Consider the following 21,325-nt stretch of genomic DNA (forward strand, 5'->3'; position numbering starts at 1 on the left):
TGCGCGAGATCCGTATATCGGCGGGTACTTACCGTGATCGGACAGATCGGACAACAGGTTCCCGGCTTCGGAGGCGACGGATCGTTACAAGCGATCGAACAGACGGTTTCTCTGCAGCTGAGCCTGCCCCCGGGTTGGCAGGTGCACGCTGTGCACGAGTTCGGATGCCAAGTCGCTCCTTCCGGATGCGTCTCGTTTAGGTGATCGGTACAAGAAGCTCGACAGCGACATATCTGAGGAGGGGAGAGACCAAAGAGAAAGGGAAAGCATCGATGAGTTACTTTTCTCGTTTTCACGGCGAACAAATGATCTCGAATTCAGACTTAATTGTTACGATACTCACGGAACAACCGCGTCTGTTCGTCTTGTAGCCGTAGCTGCACCGTTTTCTGCATCCGACAAGAGGCGGACAGTCGGACTCCGGGGCCCTACATTTGCAGAACGTGCAATCGTTTTCGTCCATTACCAGTCCCCGCTCGCAGTGCAGATCGCAGTTCACTTCGGGGCAAACCTTCTTCCCGGCCTCGACGAACACGACCGTGCCGTTCGTGGGTTCGTCGAAAGTCTGTGGATTCTGGCAGTCGCATACCGAGCAACCAGCTTCGTCGTTCGTTACATCGCAATTCGGCCCGCAGTACGGTAACTCTGGACACGCGTTAAGATCGGTGCTCGATGGCGGTTCGGACGCGTCGATGGCGTTCTCCTTCTCCTGAAATCAGAACGATCGAGTAACGCGCGTGCAAGTGATTGCTCGTGTCGCGATCGAGAACGGAGCGCGTGTGTTCCTACGCGTACCGTTAGCGAGACGCAACTGCAAACAGGGCAATTGTTTTCGTCGTTTGCGTATCCGTGTTTGCAATCCAACGTGCAATATTCCATCGAGTACTGGCAAGGCGGTTCCGCCGGTTCCACCGGTTCCTCGAGAGTAGCGTTCGTCGGTCCTGGACAATGGGGACAACACTCGCCCGGATCCGGGGGAATAGCGTTCTCGCAGGATTTGCACATCCGTTGTTGACAGTCGGGTCCCTCTTCGTCGCAGACGCAGCTCAGACAGTCCGACGCCTGCCATCGTTCGCCCAGTTTCTTCGCCTTCCCCTCGTGAATGCAATAATTGGACGATTTTGCGTTTTCCGTTGCCACCTTCGCCCACGTCACGGATTCTGCAATGGAAACCGGGTCAAGAATATTTTTCCCTTTACGAGCGGTAAACGAAATGAACGATAAGGGAAGGGTGGAGAGGGCATTTACGTTCGCGTCTATTATCGGTCGGTCGATGATTCTCGACACGAGAAAATTGATGAGTCGCGCCGTGTGTTCGTTTACGGCCGAGGAAACTGATACACCTCTTGCGATCGATCGAGCGTTACACGATAATCGACGTCGAGGGATTCCCACGTCACACGGAGTAACGGGGTAATCTTCCCCTGCCTCTTCTCCCGCGTTTGCCACTCGTTTCGACCGTTGCTGTTCCGTAATTGTACCCTGGGTGGGCCGCGCGATCGTTATTAAATTTCAAAACTGACGACGCTATCGAGTTTCGAGCGGTGTCGCCACTCGCGAACGCGTCCGCGGGATAAGAATGGGCTTGTTAAAATTCAACAGGTAAATCGAAAGTTTGCGCTGCGCGGAACCACCGCTCGTCCCGTCTCGAAACTTGAAAGCTCTTTTTCCAGCTACCGTTGGGGATCAGCCAGGACCGGCTTTATCGCTCATTACGATCGAGACGACTCGAATTCGTAATGTCGACAAAAGTCGCCGACTCGCCGACCGAAAGAATTTTCAACGAAAGAGCCAGAAAGGTTCAATCGGTTGCGACCAGGTCGAAATTCTGTTTCCACGCATTATTACACACACGACCCGGGGTATAACTACGTCGGGACGCAGAAATATGTATGCTGTATGAACAGTAGCGTGATTTCGAAAAATCTTCAATGATAAGACAGAAATTATCTAGTGGTTTTGAGACGCGACGCGACGACGTCGGCGGCGACAGTCGGAATCGTTGCTTACCGGCCGCAGCGAACATCGATCGGCGGTTTCCGAGTCGTTCGATGCAACGGATTTGGTCCCAGGAATTTCGCAGCTGCTGGTGTATGTGCGTCTACAGTCGGGTATGTATGTATGCGTGTACAGTCGCGTGATGGTTTTCGGATGTCAGAAAGATACACCGTACCCGGAAGACTCGACGAAGATCGTGTTTCTTACCTGAGGGAACGCAGTCGTAACGGGCGCAACAGCTACCGGGGGTATCTGGATCCGCTGGCTTCACTTGGTTCGGACGTTGACCCGCTGGACATCCCGCCGGTGGACAGTCCGGCGCGCATTTGCAACCACCGTTTTCGCCTCTGACGCTGTCATCCGGACACTCGGCGCCCTGGACGTACTCTCCTTCGAACAGAACCGTTGGAAAAGCTTAGTAGCGCTACGTCTCGCATCCTCGCTGTGAATATTAAAGGTAAAAGTCGAAGGACCATTTTTCTTTTTCTCTTTTTTTTTAACGGAACTGGCGAATCTGAACTGGACGGTATTTTGGTCCGAAAGATGGACCGAGAAATGTCCTTATTCTATTCGATTTCAATTCGAACGAGTCTATTGGCATGTCCCGGCACGTCCTCCTTTGGAAAAAGTCGAGGGGCGTGCGTCAACGATGCGTTTCTTCGTACAAACGCATTGCTTTTCCCTCGCGATCGATTCGTTTAACGTGATCTCGCGCGTTCGCTAGAGAACCGTTGTTTCTCCTCGATGAAATATTATTCCCCGAGGTTACAGGCGCGTTGAAAAATTGCGCTCGCGAGTGACAGGGAATACGTGCGAGCCTGGTGCTCGCCGCATGAGAGGCAAAGTCTGCGAAGGATGGAATGAGGCGTAAAAATGAGAATCCAGTACCCGGATCGACGAGATCTCGATGCGTGTAAAAAGATTTTCGTTCGTACGCTCGCGAACGGTCGCGTCGCGTCGACTCGAGGAAGAATGTTTTCCAGTCGTTACTTCGAAAAGGGATTACGCGTTGCGATTGCGAAGGCATTGCGTCGTCGCGCCAGAACGTCTCGGAGTGTGGACGACTGCATCGACTGTCGAGCAATTTGTACGCGTGACACGCGATCTTCGTGGAAACGTTCGTTCCGTTCCAGGGACATAAAGCGCAAGTAAACCATCGTTCCCGTGGTACGAACGCTCGTCACCCACTTTTGCGGCCCGATTTCTCGACGGTGTGCTGCTGTCGTTCGATCTTTCCGATAAAACTTGGAAGGAAAAGATCGAAGAACCGATGATAGGCCGTTTCGGTTCAAGGTCTCGCGTTAAATCTTGGAGATGGTAAATGTTTCACTGTCCTAACTGTGAGAAGAGAATAGTATCGATGGGTAATGGACAGAGAACCGTTGGATTCGTTTCGAAAATAGGTACGATACGACCGCGTTTCGGGATGCATCTTGTTCGGAACGGTACGGAAACCGGCAACGATACGTTCATTCGGTATGCGAGGGTTACCACTGTCCAGGAGGAGGACTAATACGATTTCTCGCGAAACGCTCCAGTCGCACCGTCGATTCCCAGTGGTCGAGGCAGCTGCTGCTCTTGCTTGCCTCTCAAATTCTGTACCGACCGGTCCTTATCGTTATCATTCGACGTAAATTCCACTGTTCTAACGTGATTTCGTCTCACGGTTCGTGGGACGAAAGAAGCACTCTTCTCGTTTGTGGGAGGCGGAAATGGTCGACTGGCGATTCGAGCGAGAAAAGCGGTCGTCGCGCATGTTCGTCGGTTTCTGGCCGAAGCTCCGTTTGTCGCGGCTAGTTGATTCGACGCGCAACGGTAGACGTCTGGTTGCGACGTTAACGCGCTCGCTAACGTATGTACCTATACGCTCTCTTTGCGCGCGGTAACCTATAGTCGAGCTAGTCGTTTACCCAGGTCGACGATCGGGTTTGCTTCCACCGCCTCTGTCGCCACTAATCTTCGTGCTTCGGCATTCGCGTCAAAGCTAATGGGTGGTCCCGACCACTGGCCACCGGTCGTCTCCCATCCTCCGACCACCGACGGGCACGCTCGCGTTCCCACCAAATTCTCGATTCATCGAACCACCGCTTACCGGAAGCACGAGGCAAAACGCGTTGCTGCTTCGTGTCTCTGCATCGAAAACGGTAAACCATCCTGTGCGCGTATACTATCGCTGCGCCGGCATAAAGGTAAACATCTGCGGTTATCGCGGAACGGATAGTTTGATGTTCGATAAAGCAATTAAACCGAGACTTCCGACCCGAGGCGGCCGAACCTCTCTCTATTCGATGCGACGCGACGAGACTCGCCTCGAGTCGGGTCCGAGAATATCGCGATGTTCCGCGGTTACGGTCGGCTGTAAAACGCGCAGCAGCGATATTCGGCTGGAAACGATACGTTTTCGAATTTATCGTCCGATCGTGATTTACCTCGCATCCTGATTACGGTTTCTAAACATCCGTTCATGTATTTTCATTTTCCTAGTTTTAAATGGAACGAGCTGAAGCCCGAACCCGTTTAAACGGGTAATATCGCGTTTGATGCGAACGAGTCGTCGATCGAGTCGCGATACTAATTCGGGATTATTACCGTCTCCGGACGGAACGCGTCGTCGTCGACGAGCGCGGATTCTTCGCGAATCCGATGGCACGACGCACGACTCGACGCTCGCAATCGCGATAGAATTGCAAAGAGTTTTACTTGAACGGGAAACTAGTGAAATCGTCGAAGGAAACTTTCGATCCTCGGGGGTTCGTTGGTCCGTTGGCTGACGAACGTACCTATTTATCTTTAAACGATACCTGCTGTTTCTTGGTCACCGCATCGTCCGTGTCCTTCTTTCGGCTTCCATTACTCTCGAGTTCTTTCTTCCTTTGATTCCATTTCGATCAATTTACTCGGATTTGGCAGGTATCGAGGCGACATTTTCCTCTCGCAAACCAGCGCGACGCCGCGATCCGGATGCTCCTTTTAATAAATCAGTTTTATCTGGCCGCTTAAATCAGAGAGCGGAAAATTGCCAGCTGCCGGCTGTCGGAACGAAATTATTTCATTCCGCGCGTATCATCCTTTCTCGTTCTTCTTTTTGCAGTCGGGGTTGGACCGTGGGCGCGATCGAAAATTCAACCCCCGTTATCTGCCGAGGAATTAAGGGAATCGAGAGGTCCTCGATACTCTTTTCGCAATGAATCATCGACTAGGAAAAATACGTCGTTCCTCCTAACGCGATGGCACTTAATTTTACCGGCAACGAAGTTTCGCGACCCTCTTCCATTCGATTCTCTCGGCTGTCCGTCCCCCACCGCCTTTCCCCCTATCTACATTTTCTCTTTTCCTCTTTCTCTCATTTTCCCGTTTTCCTCGGGTGGTGAGGCTACCAGAGGTTGGTAACTCATTTACAGTAATACATTGGCGGGAAACGAAGAGAGAGAGAGAGAGAGAGAGAGAGAGAGAGAGAGAGAGAGAGAGAGAAAGCGAAGGCAGAAAGAGGCGAGCAAAGCAAAACACCGAGGGCTCTGGAATGGCGCGAAAGAGTCGACTCGCCGTTAATTCTTTCCGGGCTTTTGTCTATTCCGTTGGTAGCATCCGACCGGTGGATTGCGTCTCTCGGTAGGTACTCCTTCCCCGCATTGTCCGTGTCTGCCGTTGTCGGTGCCCCCGAAGTCGTCGTGTGTTCGAAAACGCGTTTTCGCACAAAACATCCAGCTCCCCTTCCCATCCTTCCTTCCACCGACACGAGCACGCTTTTTCGCTTTTTCGCTATCGCGTTCTTTCCTTCGTTCTCTATTCGATGCATTTCTTCGCGTTACAACTCGGCGCGTCTACATTATCAATAAAACGGATGACCCTCGAGAATGTCGACGACGATTTGCGTCGACGCGTGTCGTCGCTTCGTCGCCTGAAAAGGATTTCGAGCGATTTCTCCTGCGAATAAGCTGGCGACGCGTTTACGATCACGAATTATTGCGAATCCATGGGATACGTGCGTGCGTTCCTCCCTGTTCTCATTTCCCGTCGAATTCCCCGATCTTTCGTCTTCCGAATACACCGTACGGAACGTAGAGCGGACGATGAAATTTGGAGACGGGGAAACGGAGAAAGAAAATCTGCTTCTCCGGTAATACATCTCGAGTGAAATCATTAGCCCGATTGAAATCGGATACTAGGGCAAAAGCGAAACCAATACTGCCTGAGAGAGCCGTTTCGTTTTCGAAGGCGCGGAAACGCGCGTGTATTCAACCTGTTCGCCGAAACGAACAACCACGAAGAACAGTATTAACGGACGTCGCGATACCCATACAATTCGTTTCATAAATCTGGACGCGCCGTATTCGCGCGAGTAACTTTACCTCTGCGTTTGGAATTTTATCCTCCGGATTATCGACGTTGCGACTAATCGGCTTACGTCTTGCGAGATAAAGCAACGGTGGTGTGCCGCGGTCGTTTCGCGTCGTTTGAATCCCCCCTGTCGCGGTCGTATCGATACGAATTAAAAGAAATCGAAGAGGGGACGCGAGAAGTTGGAGTCGAAGGATCCGAGAGGAAAGCTTTCTCACCGTTTTGCCGTAGATACGGACGATTTCATTCCGATAAAAGACTTTGCGGCCGTCCTCTCCTCGACGAGGGCTACGTTTCCGCGGGCTTGTCCTCGGTTCGATTTTCATTCGTGTCGCTTATCTTCTTACTTCGAGTCGGATTACTCGCGGAGGGAACTTTTCAGCAACGGCGTGCCGTTGTTGGCTCGCCTCGAATCGCTCTCGCGAGAGTGGTTATTCGCCTCGCGTCGCATCGAGGCGAAAGGTGGGCGCGAAATTACGCGCTAGTTACGAGACCAAACGAAACGCCGGATAAACGCATTATCCACGAGCTGTTCACGATTTTGAATAATCAAGGAAGTTTTGCCGCGGCTCGAAGCGTAATTCGATGGACGGCCGGGGGGCACTACTTTCTAATCAGAACCTTTCGTGTACGTGTTCTCGTTGCCCGTTCTCGGTCTCGTTCTGTTCGCGCACGAATACGCGCATTTACGGACAAGCCTTTTTAATCAAAGCTTCGTTTCGTTTAACCCTTTTGATCTCGGCTGAAAGATCTCATCAAACGCGCGAAGTAAATCCACACGGATGCTGGAAAAATCGTGGAAAAAGAGCGGTGAAAAGTTGAAACGGGGTGATTCGACGAGTAGTCCTGTTTCGCGCCGGGCGCCGCAGACTTTCGTTCGGGTTCGACCGAATTTGCTTTTTCATCGGTACAGGCCTACGGATGCGAACGTACGCGAACGAATGCGACGCGAACGTCGGCCAAAAAGCACCAGGGGGTTCGACGGAATTTCCGTGGCGAGATACCATATTGTACGACCGTCGAATTGGCATCGGTTTGTAGCCCCGGAGAATCGTGATCGGCGTATCACGGTCATCTTCGACAGATACCTTATTTCGCGCATCTGTTCGCAAACTCAATTTACCTCGGCGACGAAAGAATCGCATCGCATGGATGGATGGGTTTGCTCGCGTATTCGCGCCACGCGTTGTCATACACCGGAAGCGCATCGTTCGTGGTAGTGAAGTTTAAACGTTCGCGACATGTTCGCGGAATCGCCACGGGGATGAATCTTGACGTTGACCGAACGGTGACACTCGAGCGGAAACTCGGTGAATATCCGAGGAAACGAACGGGAAAACAGAAAAGCAGGATATTTTTTTCGCGACGGTGCACCGCCTGTCCTCGAATTGGTCGACGCGACAGAGGTTAGTGGTGGAATGCAAATTCAGATCGCACCGAGACGTATGGAGTTTCGTATCGGATAACGGTAGGGGTTGTGTAGCTTCGTGGGGGTTGCGAGACTGCACGGCATGGCACGGCACGGCACAGCAGGGAGAATGGCGCGTATGTACTTAGATGGTGCAGCCGATATGTAGGTATAGCGGTACCGCGTTTCGGCAAAGGGCGTCAGGGGCGAAGGGAAGGCGAAGGGGAGGCGAACAGGAAGCGAAGAGGTAGTCGAGGCTGTGTTTGCATTGCCGCGTCAGCTGGTCCGTTACCGCTGATAGCTACGCCGTAGACATCGGTATAATGGAACGCGTCAGGTTGCCTTTATGTCTTTCGTGATACCGAACCGTCGCCTTCCGTCTCTTCTCGACCGTACGGCGTATAGCGTGTACGGCTTTCCCGGCGCACGGACCCGTCCACCCGTCTCTCCTTTTCGACGCTAGACTCCGATACTCCCTAAGAGACACCGGATTAAAGCAACGTCGCGTCGTCTTATCGCCTCAGCGAACTCGGAAGCGACTAAACCTTGCTGCCGTTGTTCGGTCGACGAGAGCGATGCGAACAACCGACTCTTGTGGTTCGTCGTACCTAAATATCTATGAAAGACGAAGAGAATCGATAAGTATATCTATTCGATTCTACGTTAAGGTTTTGATGAATCTGTGTCTCGAAGCAAATCATGAACGGTCTATTTTTCCAAGATCATCGTTTCGCCGGTTCGTAGTCGGTTTCTGGCAAGGATCGTTCGAAAATCTACGAAATCGTACCAGCGAACGCGAACCGTTCCCAGACCGAGAATCGGATCATTTCGTGTTCTCTTCTTTCCTTCTCCTTTATCGGCCGTACGTGCTTTCCGAGTAATTGCAACGAAACGTTTCGAGCGATCGAAGTCCATTGAATTTGAAGAACGAGAGATACGCGCAGCCGTCGCTGATCCCGACGGAGGAGAGTAACAGAAAATAAGATGGGTTTGGCTCGACATTCGCCAAACGAACTCGTTGCATTTGCGAGCAGAGACGCGAAACTCTGCAAAATGTCAAGGGTGACACCGTGTTGGGAAGGGTGAACGCGGGATGTGCGGTTATTTCGATTCCGTGCACTGGTTCGTGTCGGTACACGCTAGGATGCGATAACGTCTATGAATCGGCCGCACCGGGTCGCACCGTGTCCCAGTGCATTTCGTTGTTAAACGCGCAACGGTGCAGTTTCGAGGCGACAGATGTCCGGTAGTTGGTCGAGCCGAGCTCGGACGGTCGACTGGTAGGAGTCGTGCCGCGGACTTTCCAGAGTTTATCGAACACGCGTGCACCTGCCCGGAAGACGTGGCTAACCTCTGAAATAATCCACTCGCGATAAATCGTTGCTCGAAGATGTCGATCAAATTCGGAAACAGTATTCTTGTAAAATTCTTTCCGAAGGTTACTCTTTGCGTCGCGTCGTGCATTGCCCAGTACGATACATATACAGCGGATCGAAGGGAGAGAATCAGCCAGGAACTCGATGCAATTTCATGAACTCGACGTCCCATAGCTGAGGTTGCAATTTTTTCGGAGTGTAGTTCCTGCATATAGCTCGACGCCTAGCTATATACCACCGTCTTTGAGCCTAACAAGCGGAATCGTCCATTAGCGAAGATTACCTTTTTTATCGTTCTTTTTTTCACGTTTACGGGGCGCGGCTATACATATAATTTGGTTCGTTTCGCGAATGGATGGGATGGGATGGGATGGGATGGGATGGGATGGGATGGGATACGATACGATGCGAAGCACGGGAAATCGCGACTCGATACATACACATACATATGTATACGTGGAGGAGAGCCGTTCGTCTATTTCTCGGGAACTACTTCCTTTCGGTAAATTTAGATTTTCATCGTCTCTCGGCAAATAAAATCGAATAAATTTGATTTCGAATCCAATTTTCTTCGACCTCGGATCACCGAGGTACACCTAGGCGCGGCCATTATTGCCGCCATCGTGGCCACGGAAAGGGAGAACTCCATTATTAGGTTTTCCCTTCGTTTTCGATTCGCTCGTTGCTTTCAAGTCGTTCCTTCCTTTTCCTCTTCCTCTTGCTCTCGTTTTCCTGTCCTGGCCTTTTCTCCGCCTTCCTCTCCGCGCTATTCGATCGGCCATACTGGTACTCCGTGTTTGTACGCTGACCGACAACAGAGCGCATCCGTTCGTTTCCGTTTGTTTCTCGATCAACGTCCGTCGAAACGCGTTTTAAACAACAGCGTGGCCAACTGTGACGAACGTTTCTCTGTGTTAAGGTTTCGACGAAATTGCCGTCGAGAGTCGAACAAACGCGCGAAACATGGCTTTAACGTAAACGTTTGATAACGCCGAGTATCATTTCCGTAGGTTTTTGCGAACGGAAGGAAAACGAGCGAGGTAGAAAATCCTGGAAAGTTCGTAAATATATTTGATCGTTTCGCAATTCGATTGGCTTCTCGTGGATTAGATATTTGTTCGTTCGACGCGTTCGAAAGATTCGTTGGTACATCGCACGAATATCCGGAATCGGGGATGGATCTTTTTTACTGACCGCGTCGCGTGTAATGAGCGTTACCGAGAGCTACTCTGCGAAGGTAAAACGTTTTACGATCGTACGAATGAAGCTCGTCGGTGCCCGTCCCGATCGTTCTTCCTTTCCCCCTTCCATCGTAATTCTCTCGTCCGCCTTCCGAATAAAATAAAAATCCGGTATTTTATATCGTTTCGCTATCGAATCCCGATCATCGCGGGTATTCGGTGTAACCGAGGAGTATAATACGAGGAGTATAGTAACTCGGTAAATAACTAGTTTTACAACGAAGAGGTCGAGTTTCCCGCGAGAACATCCGTGAATTCGTGTGTTTCTTGTAAAATTCGCCTTTACCCATCTCCCCGAATTCCATCCAAAGATCGATTGCGACCAACGAGACCGATACGGTCGCGTCGAGAAAAATCTAGGGATTGTCCGACATTTCGGCTCGACTCGGCTCGTTGAATCTTCGAGGAGCCACGCGAACGACGCGTAATTAAGCTTTCCGGACGTGTCCGAGGAGCGAGAGTTCACAACACAGGGTCCGAAGGAGCAATAAAGACAAGGCAAGAAGAAAGCTACGTAGCTCGTGGTTGTGGGTGGAAACCGCCGCGACAAGGACGTAGACAGAAGTCGCGCGCAATTAGCCGGTTAACGGGCCGCGGGAAATGTTGCGAAATTAGCCGGCAGCCGTCACGGAGTTTCTCGGGACCGCGAACTGAGAATCGGAGAAAAGTTTCCACGGTCGTGAGAGAAGCACTCGGGCGAAGGTTGTTCTGAAAAAAATCGTCGAGGCCGTTTCTTCTCTTTTCTTCCGGCGAAAAAAGGGATTGTCCGCGCGTGGTGCCCGGATCAGAAGGAAGGAAACCGCAAAATATTTCCTCGGAGTACGTTGTCCGAGCATTTGACCTGCCGCGAACAAAAAGTTCCGCTCCGGGAATATGCTGCTCCGCGAACACGCGAAATTTCTGCCGGTACGAGAAACCCAGGGACTTTACCGCGCAATATTTTCACCGAAACAAGAAAAGAAGGCGGCGACGGAGGCGGCGGAAAGGGAGCAAGCACCACCTGTTATCGTAACGCCACGGAAAACGAGCAACGGCGTCAAAGAAGCCGCTCGCCTTTTATCTCTTGACCGTGTCGTTCGTTTTCTCCGAGTTTCCTGTAATCCTTCTTTAACGACTCCGATCCACGCTACCTATCGACTCGTTCCTCGCGCGTTAGCTGTAGATACTTTTCTTCGCACCGTTCCTATCGTGCTACGTCGGCGGAAACCCGATCGACCGGTAACTACCGATCGAGAAGGAGAGAAAATGCGAAGTCCAGCGATTTCGTGTTTTATTTCTCAGCGTTGATTCGAAATTGCTCGCTATTCTCGGTGTCCCGTGGCAAAGGGCAAATTTCTTCTCGAATCGCCCCCCGTCGCTTCTCTTTGTTCCATTACAATTTATGGATATGGCTCGTTACTTTATTAATTATCGATTGCGAGCGTTCGAATAATACCGTTGAATTTAACTCTTCGATATGCGTAATCAGGTACCTACTCGTAAAATACCAGCGGGATTCAACGTACGCCGTTGCATTCCTATAAATCCAGACCGTTATCGAGAAGAATAACGCGGGTGACGTTCATTGGCCCGGTCGAATCGTTGGTTTCGGTCTCGAATACATAAAACAACGAGTTCTCGATGCTCGGCAAACGTAGAGACCCGCACCACCAACTTGTTCTTTTAATAATCGTTTCGAAGCTCTTCTTTTTCCTCTCGGGGAAGGATCGAATCTTTCTCGCGGCTCGAGTTCCACTAGCAACGCGCGCACGCGACCTGTTAGCTAGTTTCTCGTCGATTCTCTCGGTAATTGCGGCAACGGGTTTGGGCATTAAATCGATTTCGTTAACGCGACCAGCCGGTTGGTACGGCGGTTTGCTGTTTCTCGAAACGTAGGTAAACGGTAATTAGAAATCGATGCGTTTTATTTCGAAGGCGAATCGATCGATATTTAAAAGGTCTCGTATCGTTGGACCGTGGTATCGTTAAAGGAAACGAGTTCGACGGAACGTTCGGTGCCGGTCATCGTGTCGGTGCGAGAGAAAGAGACGGGGACGGATACCCACGGTACGAGTAATTCGTTGTTCTCGAATTGGTTCGTGACAAGCGTACAATAACCGGGATCGACTGGCTCTCGTTAATGCCATTGTCCTGCGAAGCAAAAGCCTGCGTTAACCATCCCTTTCTGTCTCCTTTCAATCCTCCCTCCATTCCTCGTCGCTTCTCTTCGAATCAAACGGTTTTTCTTTTCGCGCTTTCTTTCGCGTCTCGTATCCTCTGTTGGCGGAACAACCGTGAGTCGGCCCACGATTCCACGATCCTCACTTTCTGTGGACGTAACAGACCGATCGGTACCCCCCAATTGGAACGTGTCACCGATCCAGAGGAAGGAAAGTATCGTGTCGTTAGTTGCAATCCTCCGTAAGGGTGCTCGCTCGAGAACGTACGAATCTACTTTTCGATGCAACTTTTCGTTGCTGCTTCTTACGCGCGATACTTGGGAAAATTGCACGTCGAGGGTAACTTTTCGCCTTTCGTATTTCGCGCGATAGTAATACGGGAACGGAGAAAAACGAGGTCGAGTCGGTTAATCCCGAAGAACGGGTTCATCTTCGTCGTCGCATCATTCGGCGCTCGTTTCGATGATAAAGATCGATTCTCGCCACGTTTCCGCCACGTTTCCGCCACGTCTTGCGCGCTAATGGACTTCCTGCGTCGGAAAGATATCATCGAGATCGCGATAACGTTCCGTAGCTCTACGCATGAGTCGCGAGCTAAGAAATTCTGCTTCGTCGCGACGATCAAAGATATCGTTCCGGGGCCGTTGGATTCGCCGCGAGATACACGGATGGACCCTGGAGAAGTGTCCAGGGACGAACAACCGAGTGCCGAGGATCGTTTTTAATCGGCAACTTTTCCATTTACCGGAGCCAGCCGCGCGGTAACAAAGTCTGGCTGTTGGTCTAGACGAGCAAAAGGTCACGATTCGCCCGACCGAATTACCGATAGCTCCGGTACGATCGTTAGCTTCGATGGGAGTCTCGATCGATTTGTCGGGAATGTTATCGCACCGGAGCTTCCGACGAATCGCGTACGTGTTAATTCTCGGTTGATCGGTTCATCGACGCCTTTGAATTTTCTTGAAAATCCGAACGGAGAAGGAAGAAGCTCCTGGTGTGGCCGTGCAACGAGAACAACGACTCGCCGGGTCGTTTGTCTCGACGAGGCTGTAGCAGCCCCCTCGCTCCTACCATCTTTACCGGTCGACGCGTCTCGAGAAAATTTTATTACAACAGCCGGCTGCAACGCCGAACTTGCTCTCCCTTTAATTCACTTTCGCGACACGCTCCTCCACCGCTTCGGACGCGTATAAATTTCCGCGCGTGGCTGCAATTATGTAAAACTCCACCGGTCGCGCGGGTAGCTACCCTACGTGAAATTATTTTCCGTCGCGTGCACAGTTCAAGCCCGAGGACTCGACTCGACTGGTCTCTTCTGGATGGATCACGGGACGAGAATTGCGACGCGAACTTTCGTGAAATCGGAGGACCGAAGGAAGATTTACGAGCGCGCGTACCATTACCATCGACGGAAAGGGACGGTTAAAACAGAAGAGTGAAATAGTTCGACGGGCGAATTTGCCGGATTCGAGAACGGAAGAGAAAAGACCGATGGCACCGTCGAGAAAAGACGCGGGCCAACGCGAACGACGGGAAATGTCCTGGATTCGAGGCAGTCGTTACGGTTTACAGGCAACCATTTCGGACAGGTGGTTCGTAACGTGGTGCACGGCTCGTGGAAAATTAGGCAAGGAAGGCGGGCGAGCCATTAAACGGAGAATTATGCGCGTAACACGCGTGCTCGTTAAGCGGTTAAGCGGCGTGTTTTCAGAGACCGGTAAGGTACTTCTCCACCGTCCTCCACGTCCGGGCGGCGATCATCCAGAATTTCCTTTCACGAGCAGCCAGCGGAAGACTCGCGCGAGCAATGGAAACGGCTTTCCTATTCCCAGGTGGGAAAGTTTCGAGACGAGGAGCTGCTTCCGTGTGTCCGATCGAGACGAACGACTCGCGGCGAATCGATTGATAACGGGAACAACGTCTAATAAAGTTCTCTCCATTAGCGCGATGGGATCGCGGTGTGCAAGGCGCGATTCCGCTCTCGCCATTAACGTTCCGAAGCCTCGATTACCGTGGCCCGCATCTCGGTCATAAATCACGCGTCTAGCTGGCACGTGTGCCACGCTAATCGAGTAATTAACATTCCGAGGCTCGTTTAATTTGTACAGCGCGGCGTAACCCAAGGTGGCGTGTGCATATATCCCCTCCCCCGTCCGGGCAAACTTCTCCAGCTAGGAGTAACTTTTTCATCGATTAAATCGTCCCGTCTCCGTCGACGAGCCACAGAACGACATTTATTCGTTCCTTAATGGCATCGGTTCCTTCGGTTGGATCGCCATCGTGGGAATCGCCATCGACAAGAGAGTACGGGGTATCTGAGACCGTAACGAGAAAGGGATTGCGGTCCCGGTGTCACGGCGGTAACACGGGAAGTAGTCGAGCTTGCACGCGTTAACCGTTTCTCAATTTAGACCCAGAAGGAGTTCCCAAAATGTTTGATCGCAACCCGACCGGGAGCGGTTTCGTTGGTAAACTAACCCAGAAGCAATTTATCGCGATACTAAGCCTCGAGCTTAGTGCCTCGCGGAGATGCCAATGAAGTTCGATTAAGTGGGATATTACGCGCGACATAGTTACGGTCGGAGGGGCGAGTCGCGCGCCGATGTCCTCCCAGCTTACCAAATTAGAACCGACTTGGCCAAGCTCCTCCGGCGGAATTTAACGAAATTAATTCGTACCGCGGGGCGCGCGTGTCGGAATTATCCGATAAACAACGCGAATTCGCAAATATACTTGTTACGGCAGAACGTTACGTTCGATGCCGCGGCGCGACGCGGATCAGTGTCTTCCGCGCCGCTCCGACGACTTTTGGGTACCGAAACTCTGGACTCTAATATATTCCTCGCACGAGCAAACTCGGCTTCCGCTAGAAGAAAAGTCTCCTACCACTTAGTAAATTTATTTCAAGTACCGAAAGGAATGTTAAACCGAATGTTAATTTAGTATAAATTTCAGTAATTCTCAAAACTAAATGGTAGGTGGCCCTTCGCCTACCGCACTTTTTCCCATAGTGGAAGCCGAGTTTGCTCGACGGTGTACATACGTACTCTGTTTTCCGTATTAACTCAAGATCGTGGAATTGGATACAATCGATAAAGACACGCGTGTGCTCCAATCTTAACGGTGAAGTGTCATCTTATCCAAGAAAAAGAGAGAGCAAGAGAGAGAGAGAACCCAGGCACAGCGAAACTACGCGAGACATCGATAAATGGTTACGAAACGCGAGCGACTATGAAATCTTCCGGCTTGTCCCGATGTCACGATCCATCGTAGCAAGATATTCGCGCGAGATACATGTGCCGTGGAAATCGAGAGGGCTGAGACGGCGACCGGTGATATTAAATCGAATAAATCGCGGCGGACCATTGCCAGAAAGTATCTATAAAATTTATAATGCTCGTCGCCGATAGCTTTCGTTGGGGATTTATGCGAGTTTTTAGAACGTCAATTATCGTTCGCACGTTCGAGTACAATACCGTCGCGTGCACTCCCTCGCATCGTGGTCGTGAAAATTGTCTTCCGGAGCGTCTCTCGGCTTCGGGGCGAAAATTGAAAAAGAACGAAACGCGTCTGGCATATGTACTTATACTTATCCGATAATCCGTTCGCTAATGGAACGACTACGTTCACGCGGTTTCTGTTATTGCGCCCGAACCACGAAACCCAACGAAAACACGTTTCGTTCGTCGATTACCCGGCAAATCGTATTACAGGAAAGGTGGTGAAAAAGCAACAATTGCGCGTACATCTCCCACGGACGCGATTTTCATTCTACACAATTCTTTTTCCTTTCCCTTTGTTCCGCGTCTACGAAAGAAGTCGGTCGCTCGGAAATATCTACTCGCGTGCATAATGCACGGGAATGGTGCCGCCCCATCTCCATACCGCTAGCTGCTGCACCACGCGTTCCCTTATCTTTCCTCGTGTCCTAGAAATCCTTTCTCTAATGCACCTTCCGCGTACGGGACGGGACAGGCTGGGACGCTACAGTGCACCTCCTGCCATTACAAACGTTTCTGGCACGGAGAGATTTCGTCGAGCGAGCAGTCCCTCGTGGTAGGGAAAATTCACGCGAGAAAATTCGCTTCGAAGTCGACTCGCGACTGGCAGCCGTCGAGAAAACTCGAAATTAATGAACGTCGTTCGAATTAGCGACGACAACGACCAAAGCATCTGCGCCGAAAATTTCGTTGCGAACCAAAGTTCGTCGGCATCCGTTGCCGAGTTGACGAACGTGAACCGATTAAAATCACCCGCGGCGACAACCCGATTATCGTTAAACCCGCTTCCTCGAGGATCGCGATTCGTCGTTTAATCTCGTCCCTCTTCGCGACAGTCGGTGCGCGCTCTATCAGGCCGAGTTCTAGAAAGCGGTTAACCTTTGAAACGATAACCGTTTAAACGAGACCGTTGCCCGGTGTCGATGTATTTAAATGTATTTAAGCGGTTTTCCTCGGAGACGAACCAGGTCTCCGAGGAACAACGTTCAGTAGCAGCCGCCGGAACGGACGTTCCGAATAGGACGCCCGAGAGCGGAATTTATTGCATCTTCTATTTACAGGATCGTCGACTATGGCCGTGAGAAATCGAAGGTTCGTTTGCGCGTGTTCACGAGTCGCCGTTCATTGAACGACCCAAGATTGATATTTCCATTGCATGCTCTTCTTTGCTGGACGAGTTGTCTCACTCGTCCAAGTTTCAAGGAACCAAGACAAACTCAACGAACACATCGTTGATATAATTTCTTGACTTTAATTAGTCGTTTAGTAGCCTCGGAGAATTCATTTTGTATTTCAACGGTTATCGGATTACTTGACATTTTCCATTACCGGATCGGCCGACTAGGAACGTCTGAAGCTTATCGTCTCGATAAGATCGATATCGATTTTCCCTGTCTCCCGTGGATTTAATCTCGTTTATTTACGAAGAGATGTCCAACGCATCACCTTTTTCGTTATTCACACGGAAACGGAGATCGTGGATAAAGCACGAGATGAAAAGAACGAACGTTCAACGCGTATACAACGAGATTCATTAACGCTTCGAATCGGGCTGGTTCGCGTAACACGAAACGCAAAGGAAATTTCATCGAAGCGACGACTCCGACGAGATACACCATTTCGCAAAAATCCATTAACGATTCAAACGTCCTCGCATCTTCGAACTGATCCACGATTAACGAATCGTCGGTTACAAGACGATTAAGAATCTTTACATCTTCTTAGTATGGTAAAGACGAGTATACTCGGCTCCAATCGCTCGTGTTACTTAGGTATGTATCCAGTGGACCGTTCTCGGGAGCATCGACAACAGACGCTCCTCTCCTCGATCGTCCGACGAACGCAACGCGTTAAACTGTGTAAACTCGAACGAAGTTGAAGGCAGTCGACGCTTACGGTTTTACGGTTTTACGGTCCGCTGAGACGTATTCTTTGTCGCGAACACTCGACACGTCGATTCGAAATCAGCCTCGGAAACGAGTACTCGTCGATTCTTCACGGTTTTCTCGATCGACGATCGACGGTTAAGAGCTCGACGATTTCTCGAATCATTGAAAAACGAGCAACAACCAACGAATCGGTTCTCCGCGTCGACATTTGAAAACGTCGAGTCGAATGCGCAGCCACAAGAGCGACTACAAAAGACGTAAGTACCTTTCGAAGAGCGCGACGTCCTTCTCGCGTTATTTGTTCATCTCGTGCGAAGGTACACGCTCGATCTCTCGTTTCTCACGGACGGAAGTATTGACGCGTGTTTAGTTTGCACTTTCCGCAATGTTCGAACAGTTGCTGAAAATTTGTCTTCTCGTACGTCGTATCGCGACGCTTCAGTGGGGAAGCCCGACACGAAAAATCATACTGTTGTTGAGGAAAACGTGATCGGAACCAACAAATGGAATGCGAGGATACGAAATACTACCCCGGCTGCAACGCGCGTTTCCTAACGCAGCAAACTTTTGATCGGTAGTCAGAGAACCACGTGAAAATTCGGCTTTCGTCAAACGACGAGCGATCCATCGTCTGCGGCGTCACCGTCCATCGATATGTGAGATTGAAACTGCGATCGTCGACAGTTGCTCGATATCTCTGCAACCAGTCCGATATTGTTTGTATATGCCTACGGTATGTCACCGGGCATGGTTGTCTCGAAGGGTTCACGAATAAGTCGGGAACAAAAATTGAACAGAAAAATTGAAAACGAACGGATGCCGCGGGAGAACAAAACGAAATGCGTCCCCGGAGATAGCAAGAGACGCGGCGCGGCGGGCAGCTGTTCCGATCGATACAAATATTCCTGCTTAATTTAGTAGATGGAAAAAGCAGTGGGAACGTCTCGTTTATTATTATTATTTTTTCCCCCGTTGGTCGTTCTTTCGCGGTGGGTACAAGACGTCAGGATCCGTCGCGTAACGATCGATAGATGAATTCCTCGCGAGAGAATACGTTGTCGACAAGGGAAAGTACATAGTTTCGAACAAGCGAATTCATCCCGCGGTTGTTTCGGATTCACGAATAGCAGCGGTGTTCACCGTAGTCTTGTTCTAGGCGAAATTAAAGAGCGATTGGACATCCGTCTCGTTTCGTCTCGATCGGCACCCCACGACAACCGAATGGAAAAATTCCACCGAAGCGACGACGATGATACGTTCCTTTTTCGGGACGATGAACCGTGGAGTGGCGATTTTCCAAGCTGTTAGCGTAGGTATATATGTACGTTCCTCCGTGGACCGTAAGGAGAAGAAGAGAAACGATGCAATCGAGTCTCGGCGAATCGTCGAGCCGATTAACCGAAGCGACCGGGGTGTCTGAGGAAGAAGCGTATGCCACCGGGGAAATCATGTTGCGTCGTATGCCGGCGAAGCCCATGTAACTTATTCCGACTATTCTCGAGATTCCATCCCGGCGAGAAGCAGGCCCTCGGTGACTGGCAGTTAACGTTTCTCCGGGATTTTCGACGCGAGATGAGTCCTGTATATTTCCTCCGGGCACGACATACCCCTAACGAAACAGCCGGAAATCTTCGCGCCTGTTCGCGAGACTATCGCGAGGCTGTGTCACGATTAGACGTTAATTCGAAAGCTTCGGATTCGATCGCAAGTGGAGATCGCTTCCAGGGATAAAACTGAACGGGCAAACTATCGGCTGAACGCACGGAATTTCGCGGGCCAGTAGGTACATAATATACGAACCTAATATCGAAATATCGAAATATCGAAACTGCCGGGGATTCGTATAGGTTGCGCGCTGGTTTCCGAACGCGTAGCATGAGAGACGAGAAGCGGAGTGGCAAGAGAAAGGATCGTCGGCTATCATGGAAAGGGGCTCGGTCCGATGAAGTCGACGACAGACCGCACGTACCGCTTATATTGGACGTTTCGTCGTGCTGCCACGCCGGTCGTTGCCCGCCGATAGTTTCGATGCATCTCGGGCAGAATGCAAAGTTTCTCGCGACGAGCGTTTGCATTTTACCATCGACGACCGTACGTATGCGTTTCGTGGAAAGAATTTACGGTGAACCTATCCGTCCGTTCGTTTTTCCGAGTGCATCCCCTCTCCCTGCATCCAACCCGAGCTACCCTCGACGATGATAGGTACCTCGCGGGTTTACCAACATTCGGGAAGTTCGCGAAATGTCGCGTGCTCGACATCTTTTCGAAATCGATACGGTGTGTTCCATCGATGAGTTCTCGATGCGGTTTCAATCGTGCCACGCGTAAGCATACAATAATCACGCGCTGTAAACAGGAAATTAACGTCGGTCGTTCTGCCGTGACAGTTACGCAACGATAATAAACAGTGTGCCGTTGCTTGAGAGCAAAGCGCGTACGAGCGATGCCTCGGGCGACCCTAATTACCATAAATTACAATAATTCGTTAGAGCGAAAAGCCGCGTCATTATAATACCAAACGCGCCGGCGTATCAAGTGACGCCCACGCGTTCGTTTCTACGAACGAGCCGCGTCTGTCCGAAGAGCGAACGAACCGGGAAATTGGAGAAATAAAATGTCGGAATCGAGGCAGCGGCAGAGTGAGAGAACGAGAGAGAGAGAGAGAGAGAGAGAAAGAGAGGGAGAAGCGAATGGCAAAGGGTTACAGAGGATGACGGGGATAAATCTTCGCATCCGCGATTCGGAGCCCCAAATTGCCAGGGTTCGCGCGTATAATAGAATTGTCGATCTACCCATACCGTACGCCATGGGGCTCGATCAATTAAAATAACAATATGCTCAATGAACCAGTTTGCATATAAATTAAAGGGGCCGTTGTCCGATTGTATCGGCAGTTTTCGCGGTTACGATGTCTGTCCCGCGTTCCCCTCCACAGTCAGCGTCCCCGGCAACCAAACCGAACGCTGAACGTAACTCTGAAACGCCGCGCCGTGACACCAGGCGTTCCGACGTCGCTGGGAACGAGGAGAAACGCAGAGATGGAAAAAAAAAAGGGGAAAAATTAATCCAAGTTTAGCGAAAAAAAACAACCGTATTTTCACGACTCAATGGGAAATTTTTTGTCCTCGAATTCAGACCTTTTCCCATTGTTCCTCTTTGGACTTAATTTTCGTTAAATTTCGCATGGACTACGTGCCCGTATGTATTTTACGCGTACAGTTAGACGGAGTTACTGGGCATCGGTTTTCCATCGAACGTAACGAGTTTCATCGTACCCGTGAATCGCTTTTCCGAAATCGATATATCAGCGACAGGATCGCTAAACGGAGATGCGTGTATGTATTTCTCAATTGGCGTTGAAGTTGAGAACGCTTTCGTGTACGATCCGTGTGTCTTCGCTCGGAAAACGAGAGGAC

At 50.7% G+C, this 21,325-nt stretch overlaps 1 protein-coding gene across 1 annotated transcript in view; it reads right to left on the reverse strand.

Moving 5' to 3' along the window:
- Positions 1-21,325, reverse strand: part of LOC107189005 (cysteine-rich motor neuron 1 protein) — a 104,544-nt gene that overhangs the window by 488 nt on the left and 82,731 nt on the right. The window contains exons 5-8 of the mRNA XM_015577434.1: positions 2,206-2,388; positions 808-1,160; positions 344-709; positions 33-233 (exon numbers count right to left, since the gene is read on the reverse strand). Coding sequence (XP_015432920.1) covers positions 33-233; positions 344-709; positions 808-1,160; positions 2,206-2,388 — 1,103 coding nt within the window. The remainder of the gene's footprint in view (positions 1-32; positions 234-343; positions 710-807; positions 1,161-2,205; positions 2,389-21,325) is intronic.

The sequence above is a fragment of the Dufourea novaeangliae genome, unplaced genomic scaffold (assembly GCF_001272555.1).
Source record: "Dufourea novaeangliae isolate 0120121106 unplaced genomic scaffold, ASM127255v1 scaffold125, whole genome shotgun sequence".
Taxonomy (NCBI): domain Eukaryota; kingdom Metazoa; phylum Arthropoda; class Insecta; order Hymenoptera; family Halictidae; genus Dufourea; species Dufourea novaeangliae.